Raw genomic sequence first — 16,274 nt, 5'->3', positions numbered from 1 at the left:
GCCTATAGAGCCTTCTGCCTGGTTCCAGACAAGTTAGGTATGATAAGCTTTGTGTTTCCCTTTCTCTAAACTCTGCTTAGTACATACTATGCTCCTGTTCTCACATTCAAACTTCCAGTAATATTTTGAGATTGACTGACAATATTGGCAATTAATCTTGACTATCAATTGGATGGGATTAACAGATGCCAAGAGATAAGTACAGCAACCTGGAGATATGTCTGTGAAAGATGAGTTTTTTCATCAATGTCTAGAACTTAAGGGCTTTGATATAATCAACAGTTCAATCCATGGAAGAAATTAATATATCATGCATTGGTATTTTGAATAAAGTATTAGAAGATGATGGATCTGGGTATGGTTGAAGGAAGTAGGAGGTGTGTCTCTAAGGGTTTGCCTTTCCTGACTTCTTCCTGGCTTCAGAATGTCAGCTGTTAGACATGCGTTGGGATGATCACATGAATGTCACCCAGGTAAGTAGACAATGGTTACTTCTGTTGAGCCTTTCTCAATTCACAAAGGGTCTAAGAAGTTTGGATTGAGCCTGTGTGAACAACTGTGGCTTACCCAGCTCCCAGGCTAGTGTGAGTGGTAAAGCTCCACTCTGCCACTGCCTTCCCACCATGGAGGAGAGAATTCTCTGAAGTGGAGAATTAGTCAGTCTTCCTCTTGAGTTGTTTATGTCAGACTTTGCCTCGGTAGTGCAAAGTTGTTTACCTTAACAGCATTCTTCAATCCTGATTCTGAGTTTACAGCCAGAAAAGTCCTCCCAAAGTCTTACAGTTAGATGCCTCTGTCTCAAAGGTGTCTGTCTCCAGTAATCCTGTGGGAAGCAGGGATGTACCTAAACAGTGTCAGCTGCAGATGCTGATAAGGCTCCCCAGTCATTCAAGAACTGAAAACCACCAGTGCTATTCTGCAGAATCAAAATCTGTTCTGCCCGAACTGTGCAGTATTTGTTTGATCATCATAATACATGTATTAAGCGTGCAGTGGAGGTTTACATAAGATTCTAAGATTAGAACTGCTGTTCTAACTGAGGAAGAATTACTTAAGGAACAGATTCCAAGACTGTACTTCCAAAAGGAGGTATGGTTTAGTGAGTACTGGAGCCTGTCCATGAATCTGCATTTTGTTTAATAAGCCTTGCAGGTGAACCTGTTGCAGGATGGGAAATTCTCACAACCCCGTGGCTCCAACATGGTTCTACACTATCCTTCTTTGGGACCCCAAGAAAAAGTCCTTCATTCACTCGAAGCCTTGGTTTCTATCTCATAAAGAAATGTCATTTTGTACAATACAGAGTTGTGAGTTTTGTAAGAAGGGATCATCTATGTATTTTGTGATAGCAAGTACAAAACAAATGCAGGGTCTTCGGTTTAAAGATGTTTAATAATTTCAAGGGAAAATGGGATGTGGTTAAATATGGGCTCCCTGGGGTGTTACATAAATCACAGATTCGTGAAAGTCACCGCATAAATCTATGTGCTTACAAGTTTGATAAACACATCCATTGTATCTTCACTCAGAAATGTTCAACCACGCTGCATCTAGGGCTGTGTTGATGCCCGTGGTCCCTGTTGCCACCAAAGGCCATGGGGATGTCTGCAGGTCTGTACTAATGTACATGCTGATGTCCATGGCCCATGCTGTAGCCAGAAACCAGATGGAAGCCTATGATCTGTGCAGAAGCGGCGAGGCCCGGGTGAATCCAGCAATGAAAATGGAAACACTAATACTGTTGCTGAGCTGCTTATGCTAACCGGAAATTGGCAAAAGTTCCGTCTGAGGATTAAGGATGCTAAGGTAGTGGATGTGGAAGAGCTTAGGAGGTCATCCCTTCAACAGATCTTCAAATGGGATACAAATCTGGGCCAAAGGCACACTCTTTCCTCTGGGCTTTGTCCAGGAGCGGCCTAACCACCAACTATCCACCAGGGGGCAGAGTGGATCCTGGTAACCTGATTTCCAAAGTATCTCTCTTCCTAACAATTACTTAGAGAGATTTGAGGCTGTTTCATAACCTTGGTTCTCAGGATACAGATTGACATCTACCTTGGTGATCCAGATAGCTCTTGTCCTGGTTTTATTTTATCTTCTTCTTCTTTTTCTTTTTTTTTCTTCAAAGAAGCAATGTGCTTTTAAAAATTAGTTTTTAATTAGAATTTGATACTCACTACAACTTAAAGCATCTCTAAACGCTTTAACTGGATTGGGTTTACCTTATTCTCAAACTAAGCATACTGTGTGGCATTATTAGGCTTTTAGAAATAAGGGGACATACCAAGTATGCCAGTCCTGAAGTTTATGGTAACGATGAATATGTTTTGATCATGTCTCTTCTACATATTCCATGTGAAAAGTTTCATATATACACACATTTATTTATAGGAAAAATTTTATATCACTAGTTTTATTGTTTGTTCAGACAATAATTGTGCACCATACACATCTGTAAGTTGTCTCATATTCATTACAGATTTTCAAATAAACACATGTTGATATGCATTTTACAGTGAATAACTTATTATATTATGTTGGGTGCATTGTAATTTATTTAATACTTCCTTTTTGTGATTCTGTAACAAATGTCATTGTATCCACATCTACCTTTTCATGTGACATAATTTCTTTAGATTCTCAGAGGTGAAACTGCTTTATATAAAGACATTTAGTTTTTATACTTTAATATTAGTAGGTTGTGATTTTCTCCAGATCCTCTCCTATCCACTGGGATTTATTTTTTCTCTGTGTCAGACACTAAAAAAAAAAAAAGAAGAAAAGAAAAAGAAAAGAAAGAACAAGAATCTACAAAACCTGCTCTAAGTGATAATTAAATACTAAAGATGAAACGCTGCCAATTTTTACAGCGGGAATCTGGCTACGGTAGATGCACCCAGTATGTTTAACTGATGAAAGAAAGAAGGAAAGAGAGAGAGAGAGAGAGAGAGAGAGAGAGAGAGAGAGAGAGAGGCAGAAGGAAGAAAGAAAGACGGAAGGAAGGAAGGAAGGAAGGAAGGAAGGAAGGAAGGACAGAAAGAGAGGGGAAACTATGCCACAAAATCAAACAGAATCACACTGTGAAACAGATCTCATGTGAAAGGTTTATTAAGAGGGAGGGAGTAAGGGGGCTCAGACGCTGCCTCTGGGTGGAGGAAGGAAAAGGGGAGAGGGGGGAGGAAAAGCATGGCCTTTTAATCTAAACTATGGTGCATGCAAAGGAGGACATTCGATAGAGATAGAGCTGACAATGGGAATGTGTCGCCTCTGGGCAGCTGTTGTCCCTGTGACCCTAGGGGCTGATCACAGAGGTGCCTGATAGTCCTATTGTCTCCATGTTCATAAGGCTGGCCATGGGGGTGCCTGATTACTAACAGAAAGAAAAATAGAAAGAGAGTGGGGAGGGGGAAAGATGGAGAGCCAGAGGGAGGGAGGGAGGGAGGGAGGGAGGGAGGGAGGGAGGGAGAGAGAGAGAGAGAGAGAGAGAGAGAGAGAGAGAGAGAGAGGCCGCAACTCTTTTTTTTGTATATTTATGATTATTTTTATTTTATGACTCCAATGTTTCATATCATCTAGCCTATATGAAACATTGGAGTCATCTCTTTAATATTATAATTATTCTGTGAATAGAAAAGTTACAGAAAATATAGGAAATGGGCAATTATCACTTGGAGAGAAGGAACCCCTGGCAGTCAGCTAATTTCCTTTATTTTTGTTAACACTACCAGTTCACACAGTTGTGTGATTATAGAGGGGGAAAATTCATTTTATCTCTGTTCTGCTGTAAGACCAGAAAAGAAAGAGAAAAAGAAAAAATATTGGTAAAGTCCTTGTCTTCACAGATGGGTAAGAACCATGGCTCACTATGTATCAAGTGAACATATGAAATTATTTAATAGCACACAGAAGTGACAGAATGAATAGTGGACTCCAGATTGCATGTTCCGTTAAACATTTAATGAAGATTTGTGAATGAATGTGCTAAGTATTCTTTATTATCATCACTGGTTCTGCCAGTGTGCATGCATAGAAACCAATAGACAGAGACAGAAAGTAAACAGACAGACAGATGAAGACCACTTCTAGGTGAAGACATTTAAAGATTTATTTTTATTGTATGTGGATGTGTGAGGACCCACATGTATGTATGTGCATGCTCAGTTCCAGAGGATGCCAGAAGAAGGTGTCAGATCTCCCTAGAATGGGACTGGCAGACAGCTGTGAGCCACCTAAAGTGGGTACTGGGAACTGAATCCTAGTCCTTTTCAAGAGCAGCAAATGGTCTTATCCATTGGAACATCTCTCCATCCCTGAGTTGGAAACATTTCAAAAGCTAAAATGTGAATGCATCTGACCACAGCCTGAAAAGATTAGAGGTATTGGAACTTTTAGCATCTTTATGCTTCTAGAAAATGCACAGAACACAACACTAGTGTAGAAAAATGCAAATAAATCTGAGGAATTTTCAGCAAGCCTGGGCACTCTCTTAAATACTAAAGAGTTTAAGAGTTCTAGAGTTTGGACAATACACAGTTAGCAACTTTCTTGTTTTGATGTTTATCATTACAGTCAAGGCTAATGCAGAGCAATTTTTCAGTATTTTATTCTGCTAGAAAGAAAAAAGGATGTGACAACAAAATTCAATAGTTCTGAAAACCTAATTTTCACTTCCTCTATTTTAAAAGGGAGAAACTTCAGAGAAATGGAAAATAAAAAAAAAGTTACCGAAAATGCAGAGGGAGCAGAATATTTGTGTGTGTGCTGAATCTCAGCAGCGCATTTGCAAGTCATACAAAATGTCAGGGCTTCCCTATTGAGCACATTGGGTTAGTGCTGGAATGAGCAATTTCATGACTTGATTAAACATTCGTCAAGTTAAATCTTCACTTGAAAATTATTAAGTTGGAAAGATATAATGTGGTCATTACTGTCTGTGTCAAACTGAATGATTGGGAAGCCCATTATGTGTGATCCAGTACCTTTCACTAAGGAGTTTTATTGGGGGATGAAATGTATTTTTAAAAGGTATCAAACAGAACACACACAACAAACTTTTCTTAGTAAACAGTTACATCTGAAAATATATGTTGTTTCTTTCTCTATTCCCCATAGGTGCAAACATGGCCTAGTCAACACATCTATGAACTCTGACCACCTCAGACAATATTGCCACTGAGTATAACAGGGCATTATACTCTCCAGATAGAAGATTCTGATGTGGCCTGTTAGGTAGAAAGGAACTGTAGCTCATGCTTGACGTAGAGCCATGCCTTTCACATTGGCAAGATCTTGCTGAGCAAAGATACTTGTCTTATCAGGCCTGATAACTGGAGTTCCATCCCGAGAATCCACACAGTGGAAGCAGAGAACTGACTCCCTGATGGTGTCCTCTGACCCCAACACACCATAGCATGCACACCCCCAAACACAGAATAACTATGTCATAAAGATCAAACCATACCGTGCCTTTAGAATATATATCTAGTATCATCACCAAGTTATATGCTGTTCCTCTGAGATCAAAGGGAGGAATTCAGACTGACTCTTGAAATGCTTATTTAAAAATGTAAGTCCAAGTTTACATACAAAAGTGCCTGTGATTGAAGGCAGCCACTAGCAAGCACTGTTGTTGTTTTTGCTTTGGGTGTTTTATATTAGCATATTTTAATTACACAAAATAATGGGGTCATTGTAACATTGTCACATATGCATATAATGTTCCCTAATAATATTCTTCAAAGTTAACAATTTTATTGCCAAAGACATAGATACATTGAACTTTTTACTTAAAAAGATGTTGTCTAGAACAATGAACACCCAAACACGTGTAAGGTTCAAAGGTGCAGAACTGGATACACACACACACACACACACAAACACACACACACAGAGAGAGAGAGAGAGAGAGAGAGAGAGAGAGAGAGAGGCAGAGAAAGATAGAGACAGAAAGAGAAAGAGAGACAGAGAAACAAGAGATAGACAGAGAAACAGGTAGAGAGAGAAACAGAGAGAGTTAACTGGTTTTTCAGAATATTTATATATCAAACATTTGAAGCTAATCTCCCCAAAACATAACTGTCTAATGTTCGTTTTGAATTTTTATTTTCTTTATTGTTAGTATGTGCATGTGTGATTAGAGGTACATTCGTGTAGATGTCAAAGGATAACTTTCAGGAGTTGGCTTCCTCTCTTCACTATGGAGTTCAAGGATGAATTAAACTCAGTTAAAAGCCCCTGAACTATCGCCCCTCCCATGACTCATAGTCTTTTGAATGTCTCATCCTTCTACAGCATCGCTCAGCTTCTTATCCCCTCCATCCATTTACCAAGAGAAAGGGTGAATTTGGAAAGTGTTCTTTTAGTGAGAAGTAAATATAAAGCCACATATGAGGGAACCTCAAGCTTAATAAAAGTTTATGTAAACTTTTTCATATTAAAGATAGGGTTTCTGACTTTCTACTTCTAGGCCTGCAGAGACCAATTTAGAGGGAAATCTTTTCTCAAAGTACATGGCCTTATTTTATGGAAGGCACTCTCCTGTGTTTTTTTTTTATTATTATTATTACTAATCCTGAGGCTAACCATTGAAAATTGAATAAATATTTCCGTTCTTAAGCTGAGGAAATGGAGCACTTGTGAACCGGCTTTTAAGTGGCAGAACTGGCCTTCGAATCATGTTTATCTATTCCCAAGCCTCGGCTCCTTCTAATGTGACAACCTTGTTATGATTTACAAACTGCTTTGATATGCATGGTTTACTTTAATTTGCCCAGTGGCCCTACGAAGCCTTTCCCTTTTTGTCTTGTAATGCTAACTTTGTTTAAAAGAATGCTCTATTTCCCTGTTTTGATACTTGCTTACGTACTCCCTTCAGTCTTGCACCCTACTCCACTGTGCCTTCAAAAATGGGTGGGTTGCTTAGCCCCTCCCACCGTAGCCCCTCCAACCATTGCTCCTCTCACCATACCCAGGCACTTCCTTTTGCCATCCTCACCCCACTCAATCTGAGGAATCTACCTTATAGCACTCCTACCTTTCCCAGTGTATCTTACTAAGTCTCATTTCTGCCCTCAAGAACATTCTTCAGAGGTCTGCTCTACTCTCGCTTCTAAAACATGCACTTTTTCCCCCTTCTGTGCTGTGGGTCACATACCAGACTTTGGTACATGCTAGGCAAGTATTCCAGCACTGGGCTATATCCCCACGTGTTAAAATACATACTTTCATTTTAGTTATCTTATCTTCTGCTGAAAAAGTAATCATAGACGAATTTCAAACATGCCTGTACACAAGGAATGGAAGTGTATGTTTGACCTTGATGGCAAAAGGAGGTCACTGTCATTTTAAGAGTGACAGCAGTGGTGCTGCCGATAAAGAATAGAGATTAGAAAGAGAAGAGAAACATATCAGGAGCATTTGGGTTGGGTGCCGCTATGGGCCTTGTGATTTGATGCCTGTGGAAAAAGGAGCACCAAAAAGAAGTATCAGAGTTCAGATCGCAGCTGGCGGCATGGCTCAGTGACACAGGACAGCTATGGCATCTCAGAATCCTGGTTCAATCTTCAGAAAAACAATGTATAAATTTAAAAACATGCATCTATTTTATTTTACATCATACATCCATAATAAAACTATGTGTGTTTATAAGAAGCGAAGACCATCTTCTCAGGACCATAGATTTGAAACTCATGAAACATATTTCTTTAGAACTGAAAATCCGCTAATATTCTGCTTCTACAACAGAAGGAAAGCTGTGGCTGATATTGTTGAGTAGCAGGTACTGAGTTGAAATTACAGTGGATCTTTTGGCTAGAACACACACAGGTGCTTCATTCTCTCAGCTGAGAAGGTCTAGCAGAAATGGCATCCTTTTAGCAAACCCAACTAGTAGCCAGATGTTGGCTCTAGCAGTATTTGTTCGAAAATAGGAGCAAAATGTTTCCTCAGAAAAATAGCTGATTCTAGGCCTGGGACAGGAAATGTGCAGAATTAGCCTGGACCACTTTATAGTGCCAGAAATGGAGGAAGTGCTAAGAACCAAACCACAATGACACAGGCATGTGAAAAGAACCTCGGGCCAAGTGAAAGAGCTCAGAGTAGCCAAAGCTGGGACGATCTGTGCCCAAAATAAAGGAAGTAGCATTGCGCTATCATCCCAGGTAGAAAATAAACACCGTGGCTTAATATCAGTGCAAACAAATGATTGAATTAATTAATAAGTGATGGAGAAACAATCTCCCTTGTAGAAAACATTCTGCAACTATTGCAGATACTTCGTACTAAGAGAGAAATCGTCATCGCCACTTCTCAGGGATGCTGCTTGTAGAAACCTTCAAAAGATACAACATGGAGGGAATGGATGGAGCAGCTTTACTTGGGAGAAACCTGGCAAATACTACCTTAGCCTAGAAATGAAGTCAACATCCAAGATGCTAAATTATGTTAACATCTACACTTGATAGGATGCAATGGATCTTTCTTCTTTTCACCAACAAACTGAGCCTGCTTATAAGACAGATACTAGCAGTGAGGCATCCTGTACCACACCTGATCAGTATGTCACAGATTATTAAGGCCATAGACACTAGAGACTATCACTGACCTGTGTCTTCCATAGAAAGCATTCATCTTTCCCACCCCTCCCCCTCCCATAACATTTTTATTGATTCTCTGGGAGTTTCATATCGAGCACCGGGTCACAATCCATTCACAGTCCTTCCAGAAAACATTTGTGTTTTCTGTTGTTGTTGTTGTTGTTTTTGTTTTTCTATTTCATACTCACAGTACTTAGCAAACCGCAGCCATTTCACGTTTGCTGTTAATGACACTGAAATATTAAAACTGTTATCTATCAAAGAAAGTTTCTCTAGCTCAGTAAATAATAACTCTGAGCTGACTTTCAGCCACTGCCCAGTGAGCTCAGGATCTGGTCCGTTATTGTACAAAATAACGTTTTCAAGACTCTTCAGTTAAAGTCCAAGAGGAGAGAAGAAATCTGATACCAAAGGGAAATGCTGGAAGTATTGTCTGGCTTGAGCTGGTTGTTTTATCTGAACCGGATAAAGGAATTGAAGCCTTGGCTTAGAAAGAGGTTGTTTATTTTCCACGGCACTGTGGGAGCATGTGGAACCTGAGGAAGTGGTGGATACTTGGAATGGAAAAGAGGTTTCACAGAGAGGCAAGTTGTCATTACTGCCAACAAGTTGCTGCCAGATTCAAGCAGGATGACCTGAAGCCACATATTCCTCAGTGCCCTAAACTATGACATCTTTGCAGTAGACAGTTTGGAGGCCTGAGGGAAAGCATGCAAAAATGCTTGCACATACTAAAAACTCTACTATGGCTATCATTTACTTAGAATTTTGAAGTAGGGTCTCACTATATGGCTTTCATGACACTAAATGTTAGCATTTACCTACTTTTAGCAAAACCTACTTTTAACAACTTAAATTAGTTTTGAAATAGAATGACCATAACATGATTTTAGGTGTCTTCATGATTTTCCCAGATGCTAATACCAGAGGTATAGATTTAGAAAGGGGCTAAAAATGGGGTTATTGATATAGACCATGATTAGTAGTGAAAATTACTCTGCCTGAGTAGTCAGTACTGATCCTGGCTATGACAGTACCTATGAGCACAATTATTTAAAGCAGGAGTTTGAACTAGGTACATAACCAGGCATCTTGAAGCTAGCCACCATATTATTCATGACCAGAGAGCTTTACAGATATTATGGTTGGAGAAAGTAGTCTGTCTTTTGATCATTGTCCATGTCCAACGGTTGATGGTGTTGACGAACCTGGTATATGTGTGTAATGAGAGCAAAGAGTGACAGAGGGGACAGGAAGGTGATATCTCCCAATCATTCATTTCCTAAAGGATGCTAAGAGAACTGTTGTTATTGTCCCACCTGAAAAACACATCCACTCAAAAAGTAAGTTGAAATAAAATTCAATCTGATCAGTACTACCCTTGTTCTTTTGGATAGGAAGCCAACTTCCATAGTAGCAGAAACATACACACATACAATACACGCATGTCTGCACCCTCTGCAGGACATTACATGTGGGCAAATCTTCATACTATTGACTTAAGCTGCAGAATGTCAGCTGTGCATATGCTGTTACATTTCAGAGGTGCTGTGGGGAACACCAAGTGCCCGAAGCTTACCAAGGACTATTGAGTGGTAGTGAATTGTTTATCAGGTAATTTCTTTTGAGCCTAGAAGGACAGTTAAATAACGATACCATGCTAGAATCATTTTCAACAGAGAAAGTGGATTCTAAAATTTCACAAAGTCTAAATTTGATACTGCTGTTTGGGAGGTAAAGAAACTTTATGGTCATGTGCTTTTTATGAAGGGATAATTGTCTCCTTCAAGAATGCTAGTTAGGATTCTCAGTGGGGTAGACTGTAGACTTTCCAGAACAAAAAAGGCTTGCTTTTCCAGCTCGAAATGAATTGGTACTCAGTAACTCTGTAACCCATGCGCTGGGTTCCAGCAGTAGCATTTCCAAGCATCCAGGTTCACTGCAATCCATGGCAAGGCATCACTTTTCACATCATATTGTGGCAATGATGCAGCCTTCCACCATCGTTAGAGGGCCTCGTCCATTCATCAGCAGACTGTCCCTTCCCTCCTCTAATTTGCCACCTCGCTTTCTACAGTGCTTCTCCCCCCTTGGCATGACACACCCTCTTGTCTCTCTCAGCTGAAACAATTCTCTCTCTCTCTCTCTCTCTCTCTCTCTCTCTCTCTCTCTCTCTCTCTCTCTCTCTTTCTCTTTTCCAATCTCTTTAAACATACACTGATCAGGCTCTGCCTGCCTTTCTTCCTTTACTCTTCCACAAGCATACCTCACTGAGTGCTTTTACCATCTCAGATGGCCTCTTAGTTGCTGTAGCCTATGGATGCCGATGTCAGTGTCTACCTTAATGTGCCTATGTTCAGTGATACTCTATAACCTTCTAGAGCTTTTTGAAGTTCACTGCCCTGGCTCTCTTCCCATCTTGCCATTCTATTCTGTATCCTTCAGCCCTTTAATGGTGAGGTTCCTCCTCTATTTGTACACAGTGAACAATTTACATACTATCTTAGAGTTTCTATTGCTGTGACAAAACACCATGATCTAAGCAATGAAGTTAGAAAAGCGTTTATTATAACCTGAATGTCACTCCATGAGGGAAGCTAAGGCAGGAGTTCTAACTGAGCAGGAACCTGGAGGCAGGAGCTGATGCAGAGGCCACGGAGGGATGCTGCTTACTTGTTTGCTTAGCCTGCTATCTTACAGAACTCCAGACCATCCAGCCCAGGGACAGCCCTCCCATGTCAATCAGTAATTAACAAATGTTTATGTGTTTGTCTACAGCCCAGTCTTATGGAAGCATTTTTCCCAATTGAGGTTCTTTTCTCTCAGATGACTCCAGGTTGTGTCAAGTGGACATAAAACTAGCCAGCATGCATACTCTCTAAGGACTGAGCTTAAGCCATGTCAGCATTTTAACCTGCCCTCTTCCTGTCTCTAGCTGTCTTTAGGTTTCACTTCTGAAGCTGCCTGGCATCTTCTTGGGTATAATTCATTCTATCTAAAATATCTACACATACAGAAATGGTCTTCTTCCTACACTGTCTCTTCCCATCCAAGAGCTCCTCAATCTACTTGTGGTCCTAAACACTAAAAGCAAAATAATACAAGCGGACTACCTGAGTTTGAATCTCAACTCTCCCATTTGTTAGCTATAGCTGCTATTCTGGACTATATTTGCATCTATCTGGGCCTTTGGTTCCTCAACTATAAAATGGAGATATTAGCAGTACCAACATTACAGTGATCTTATCTAGACCAAATAAAATAACTTTTAAAAAGCATCACATTCTCCAGGTATGTATTTACCTCTACTACCATTTTAATATTAAACATACAGACCAGAACACTAACACTCCCTATAGTTGAAAAGCATTCAGCATCCACCATTGTTCTGAACACTGAAGCTCCTCCACTTATCCAGCATGACACAGCAAAGGCAGGCTTGAGCCTGCCCTGTGGTCCCAACCAAGGCATGTGTGTTTGTGTGTGTGTGTGTTTGTGTGTGTGTGTTATCCTTTTTCTAACACTTGAATACTATTCCAGATGCAGCTATATGATAGACAATATAATTCTACTGATGAATGGGGCATTGCAAAAGAAATCTGTGAAAGAAGTTCTAGCCAAGTGTCACCCACTGGGCCGTTTCACAGAGATGGAAGCAGTCAACATTGCAGAGACCACCTCAGATCTCTTCAAGGCTGTGCTGGTCGAAACACCATTAGGTATGAATACTTATTTGTGAAATGGCCTGTGCACATTAGCAGAGTTATTAGCAAATTCACCTTCAATATGCAACATTTTTATGAATGTAGTTTTATACTATTCAGATTCATAGCTGTGTACAGAATATCTGAGTTGGACATGGTGGCACATACATATGCATATGGAAGGCAAAGGCAGGAAGGTAGAACGTCTGAGATTAGTCAGGTGACACAGAGAGACCCTGGTTCATGAAGACAAAGAACACAACACAGCAAAAAGTAGGATCTAGGCCTGGGGAGATTGCTCAATTGGTAAAGCACTTGTCCTGCAGGCATAAGGACTTGAGTTTGATCCTGAGACCCCGTGTAAAAAACACAAGTGTTGAGGGACATTCCTCTAATTCCAGCACTGAGGAGGCAGAGAGCCATAGAACTTGCTGGACTGCTTGAACTTGGCAAGCTTCAGGCCAGTGAAAGATTCTATCTCAAAAACAAGTTGGGTGACTCTTAAGGAATTGCACCTAACGTGTGCTCTGGGTCCACTTGTGTGCATGCAGACACAGACACACACACACACATATGCACACACATGCACACACATGTGTGTATGGGCACCCATGCATATGTACAGAAATATACATAAACACACAAGCAGAAAAACATATAAGGTTAGGTAACCTTGCATTCTTGTTACTCAGATGAAGGCGAGTGAGGGGATCTGATCTTTGTCATTGACAACCGTTCAGATTAGGGAAGGGGCTGAGGCTCCTATCCCAACTTCCAAATCCTTATGCTTTCTACCAGGTCACAGAAATTAAATGAGCTTGTAAGTTCTCAAACTTGGTTTCCTTTCTGTGTTTTATACAATTAGTTCTTTATCCTCTCATATTAAATTCCTATCTAATTCGGGTCATATCTAGGGAGCATTTTGTTTTAAGAAGTTTAGAAATGTCATTGTTATGAGCCACTTGGGAACATCTATGAAATTATCTAGATCAGTTATGAGATGACTTAATTTTGTGCTGATAATAATACCATTGTTCATAATGTTAAAGGGGAAGTTTTCATGCGTTATCTGTTACTGTCAGGAAATCTAGAATGGTGGCAATTCATTGTTGATCATTGGCAAAGTAGCTTTTATTTTAATTTGGGGAGCAGGGGCTAAAGAAATGTCCCATTAGCCAGCACTGGCAGCTATTCTGGAGGACTTGGGTTCAATTCCGAGCACTCACACAATGGCTCAAACTGTGTGTAACTGCAGTTACAGTGGAGCCAACAGCCTCTTCTCTTCTCTGCAGGCACCGGGCACACACAAAAGAATATACGTGCATTGTACAGGCAAAAGACTCATCCATATAAAAATATCAAAAACAAAATAAAACAATTGATTTGGAGAACAGGGTAAAACACAGGGTATTTTTCATGCTGAGAACATGTCCTACACATGAACCTATGCTCTGAGTCAAAATGGTTACCCTTTAAAGAGATGTGTTAAATATTCAAGGGCCTTTAGGTGTCTGAGGCTCAGGTAGTACAGCCTGATGGAAACAAGGTGAGTCTAGAATGAATGAGCTGTACGAATGAAGCAAATCTCTGCTGGGTCCCTGTACGATGACTTGGGTAATTTAGTTTACCCCAATATCCTCATTTTATATTGTAGTATAACAATTTTTAAAATGAATTTAAACATAGCTTTAGTAAAACAATGAGCCTGGTAGGGTGCAAATGGCAAATATTGCTATAAGGTTATGATAGAATATGAGGAATTTCAGAAAGAGCCTTCAAAGACTATTTCCAAGGTGCTGTGAAGATTAAATTCGGTAATGTGTATCTACTGTTTGGAACAGCAAGCAGTGTCTAGGGTTTGCACACAGTAAACGCTTGATAAGTAACAGGTTTGTACTCTGGCTTGTGATTATTTTTTCAGCTCCATTCTTTCAAGATTGTATGTCTGAAAATACTCTTGATGAACTGAATATTGAATTACTGCGTAATAAACTATACAAGGTAATGGTTTCCCCAAATGTATTTTTTGATTGCACAATATAATAGAGTTGGAGTTCATTATTAACAAAGCTACTTTACCCATTGGCAAGCTTCTGCAATTATTAAATAACGTCTATTTGGAATATTACCTGTATTGTTTTGGCTTTTTTTTTTTTACTTGTATGCGTGTATGTCAGTCTCTCCTATCCAGCAAGATTTTTAAGAATAAATAGCATATCCTATTCTTCCGTATCCTTTATTCTTTGTCCAATGCCCAGAATGCAAAATGTTAGATGAGAGTAAATGGGTAGAAATATGTGAGAAAAACTGTATCAAAGGCAACTCCATACACAGTAGGCATTTTATTTTTAGTGTCTGTCTCTGCTGTAGAATTTTCTGTACGTACAGATGTACAGATAATTAAACCCATGTCAGCATTACCATCTGGTAGATTCTATGTCATTTGTAACACTGTATGATCTGATTGTCTGAACTGTGTTACCACCATTAGAGTGGACTGTGTACTATATGCTGAGCAAAATCTGCTAGTGTACACTATCATAAATTAACATGTACTACTGTGGTATGAAAATAGTGTATTAAGCTCAAATACACGGTCCTCTCAAAAGTACTTTATTATATGCAGCCTTTTGTACACTTGAGCTGTAAGGAGGCATTCCTGAGACATAACCAACAGAACATAGTGTCCTAAGCAGTTCACCTTAATTCACACAATCTAGTAGCAAAGCTACAAGGTTTATGCAATTCTTGTTCCTCATATCAACCTGAGGGATACTGAGAGAGGAGGCTTTCCTTTGTAGAAACAACTTAGTATTGACTTAGTTAAGTATTGAAACTGGAATGCAAACACAGGCTGTCTGACCTTACAACCTAGATTCTGCTTTTCCAATGTATTCCTACAGTCAAAGCCAAAGTGTCTTACAAGATTTAATATCAGAGTTACTAAATCATTCACAGAACTCAGAGAAAAACTTGGCACTCTAGTTAGAATAGCTGGAATCAACTACATAAAATAATCCAAAACTAGTACAAAAAATGATTGTTAAGTAATTAGACATTGTAATAAGTGCAATTTTGTTCTTTTATGATGTTCTTTTTCAGTCTGGCTATGGGAATATTGAATCTCTATTAAATTCACTGCAGAATATCCTATAGTAGAAACAATTCAGTGACCAGGAAAGCATTTTATAAGCTATAAAAAGATAACCTAGAAGTTTCTAGAATGAAAATTATTCATTTCATTGTTAAAAATCTTCCTTCTTTCTAAGTCTTACCTTGAGGCATTCTACAAATTCTGCAAAGATCACGGTGATGTCACGGCAGAAGTTATGTGTCCCATTCTTGAGGTAAGAAGGAGCCTTTGGCTCTGTCTTTGACAAATAATGAGTTAACATACTTGTCCTTGCTTTGACCATGATGTATTGTTTTTTATCTTAGAATTCACCTGAAAATTCAATAAACAATGTCATTTGATGTCTTAAGAGTACTGTTTTCTTAGAAGCCAGCATTGTGGCTTGGTGGCTGAACACGTAGTAACACATATGGGGCCTTGGGTTCCATTTCTAGCAATGCACAAATCAACAAAACAAAATGACTACAAATGCATGGTTATGATTCATGCTGATGGATAAGTAGAAAGTAGGTTACAATTCAGTAAAAATTTTGGATACTAATAACAACTGGTAAATAATAAATCTTCCCTGGAATTGGTGTTACAGCCTTTTGATTCTTCTTTGTATCACCAAAAATCCCACCGTGCTCAGATGTCCTCTTGACAGAAGGTTGACATCTAAATTGCATTGGAGGGAGTGGACAACAAGTGAGGCTGCTGTTCAGCTCAGATTGTATTTGACAGACATCTCTCTATAGCTTTCTAATCCTCTTGACAAATGAATTGTCATTTTGATGTTTTCTAAATCCTCATTTTGCCCTTTGAAATCTAGAGAATATTTGTATTCTCTCTCTCTCTCTCTCT

At 39.4% G+C, this 16,274-nt stretch overlaps 1 protein-coding gene across 1 annotated transcript in view; it reads left to right on the top strand.

Annotated features, from left to right (window-relative positions):
- The window catches only part of Atp6v0d2 (ATPase H+ transporting V0 subunit d2), a 48,369-nt gene that overhangs the window by 23,481 nt on the left and 8,614 nt on the right, over window positions 1-16,274 (top strand). The window contains exons 3-5 of the mRNA XM_028781011.1: window positions 12,135-12,313; window positions 14,220-14,299; window positions 15,568-15,645. Coding sequence (XP_028636844.1) covers window positions 12,135-12,313; window positions 14,220-14,299; window positions 15,568-15,645 — 337 coding nt within the window. The remainder of the gene's footprint in view (window positions 1-12,134; window positions 12,314-14,219; window positions 14,300-15,567; window positions 15,646-16,274) is intronic.

This window comes from Grammomys surdaster, unplaced genomic scaffold, assembly GCF_004785775.1.
Source record: "Grammomys surdaster isolate TR1022 unplaced genomic scaffold, NIH_TR_1.0 97, whole genome shotgun sequence".
NCBI lineage: Eukaryota > Metazoa > Chordata > Mammalia > Rodentia > Muridae > Grammomys > Grammomys surdaster.
Note: the sequence above shows the minus strand (reverse complement) of the source record. Positions and strands in the feature narration are given on the sequence as shown.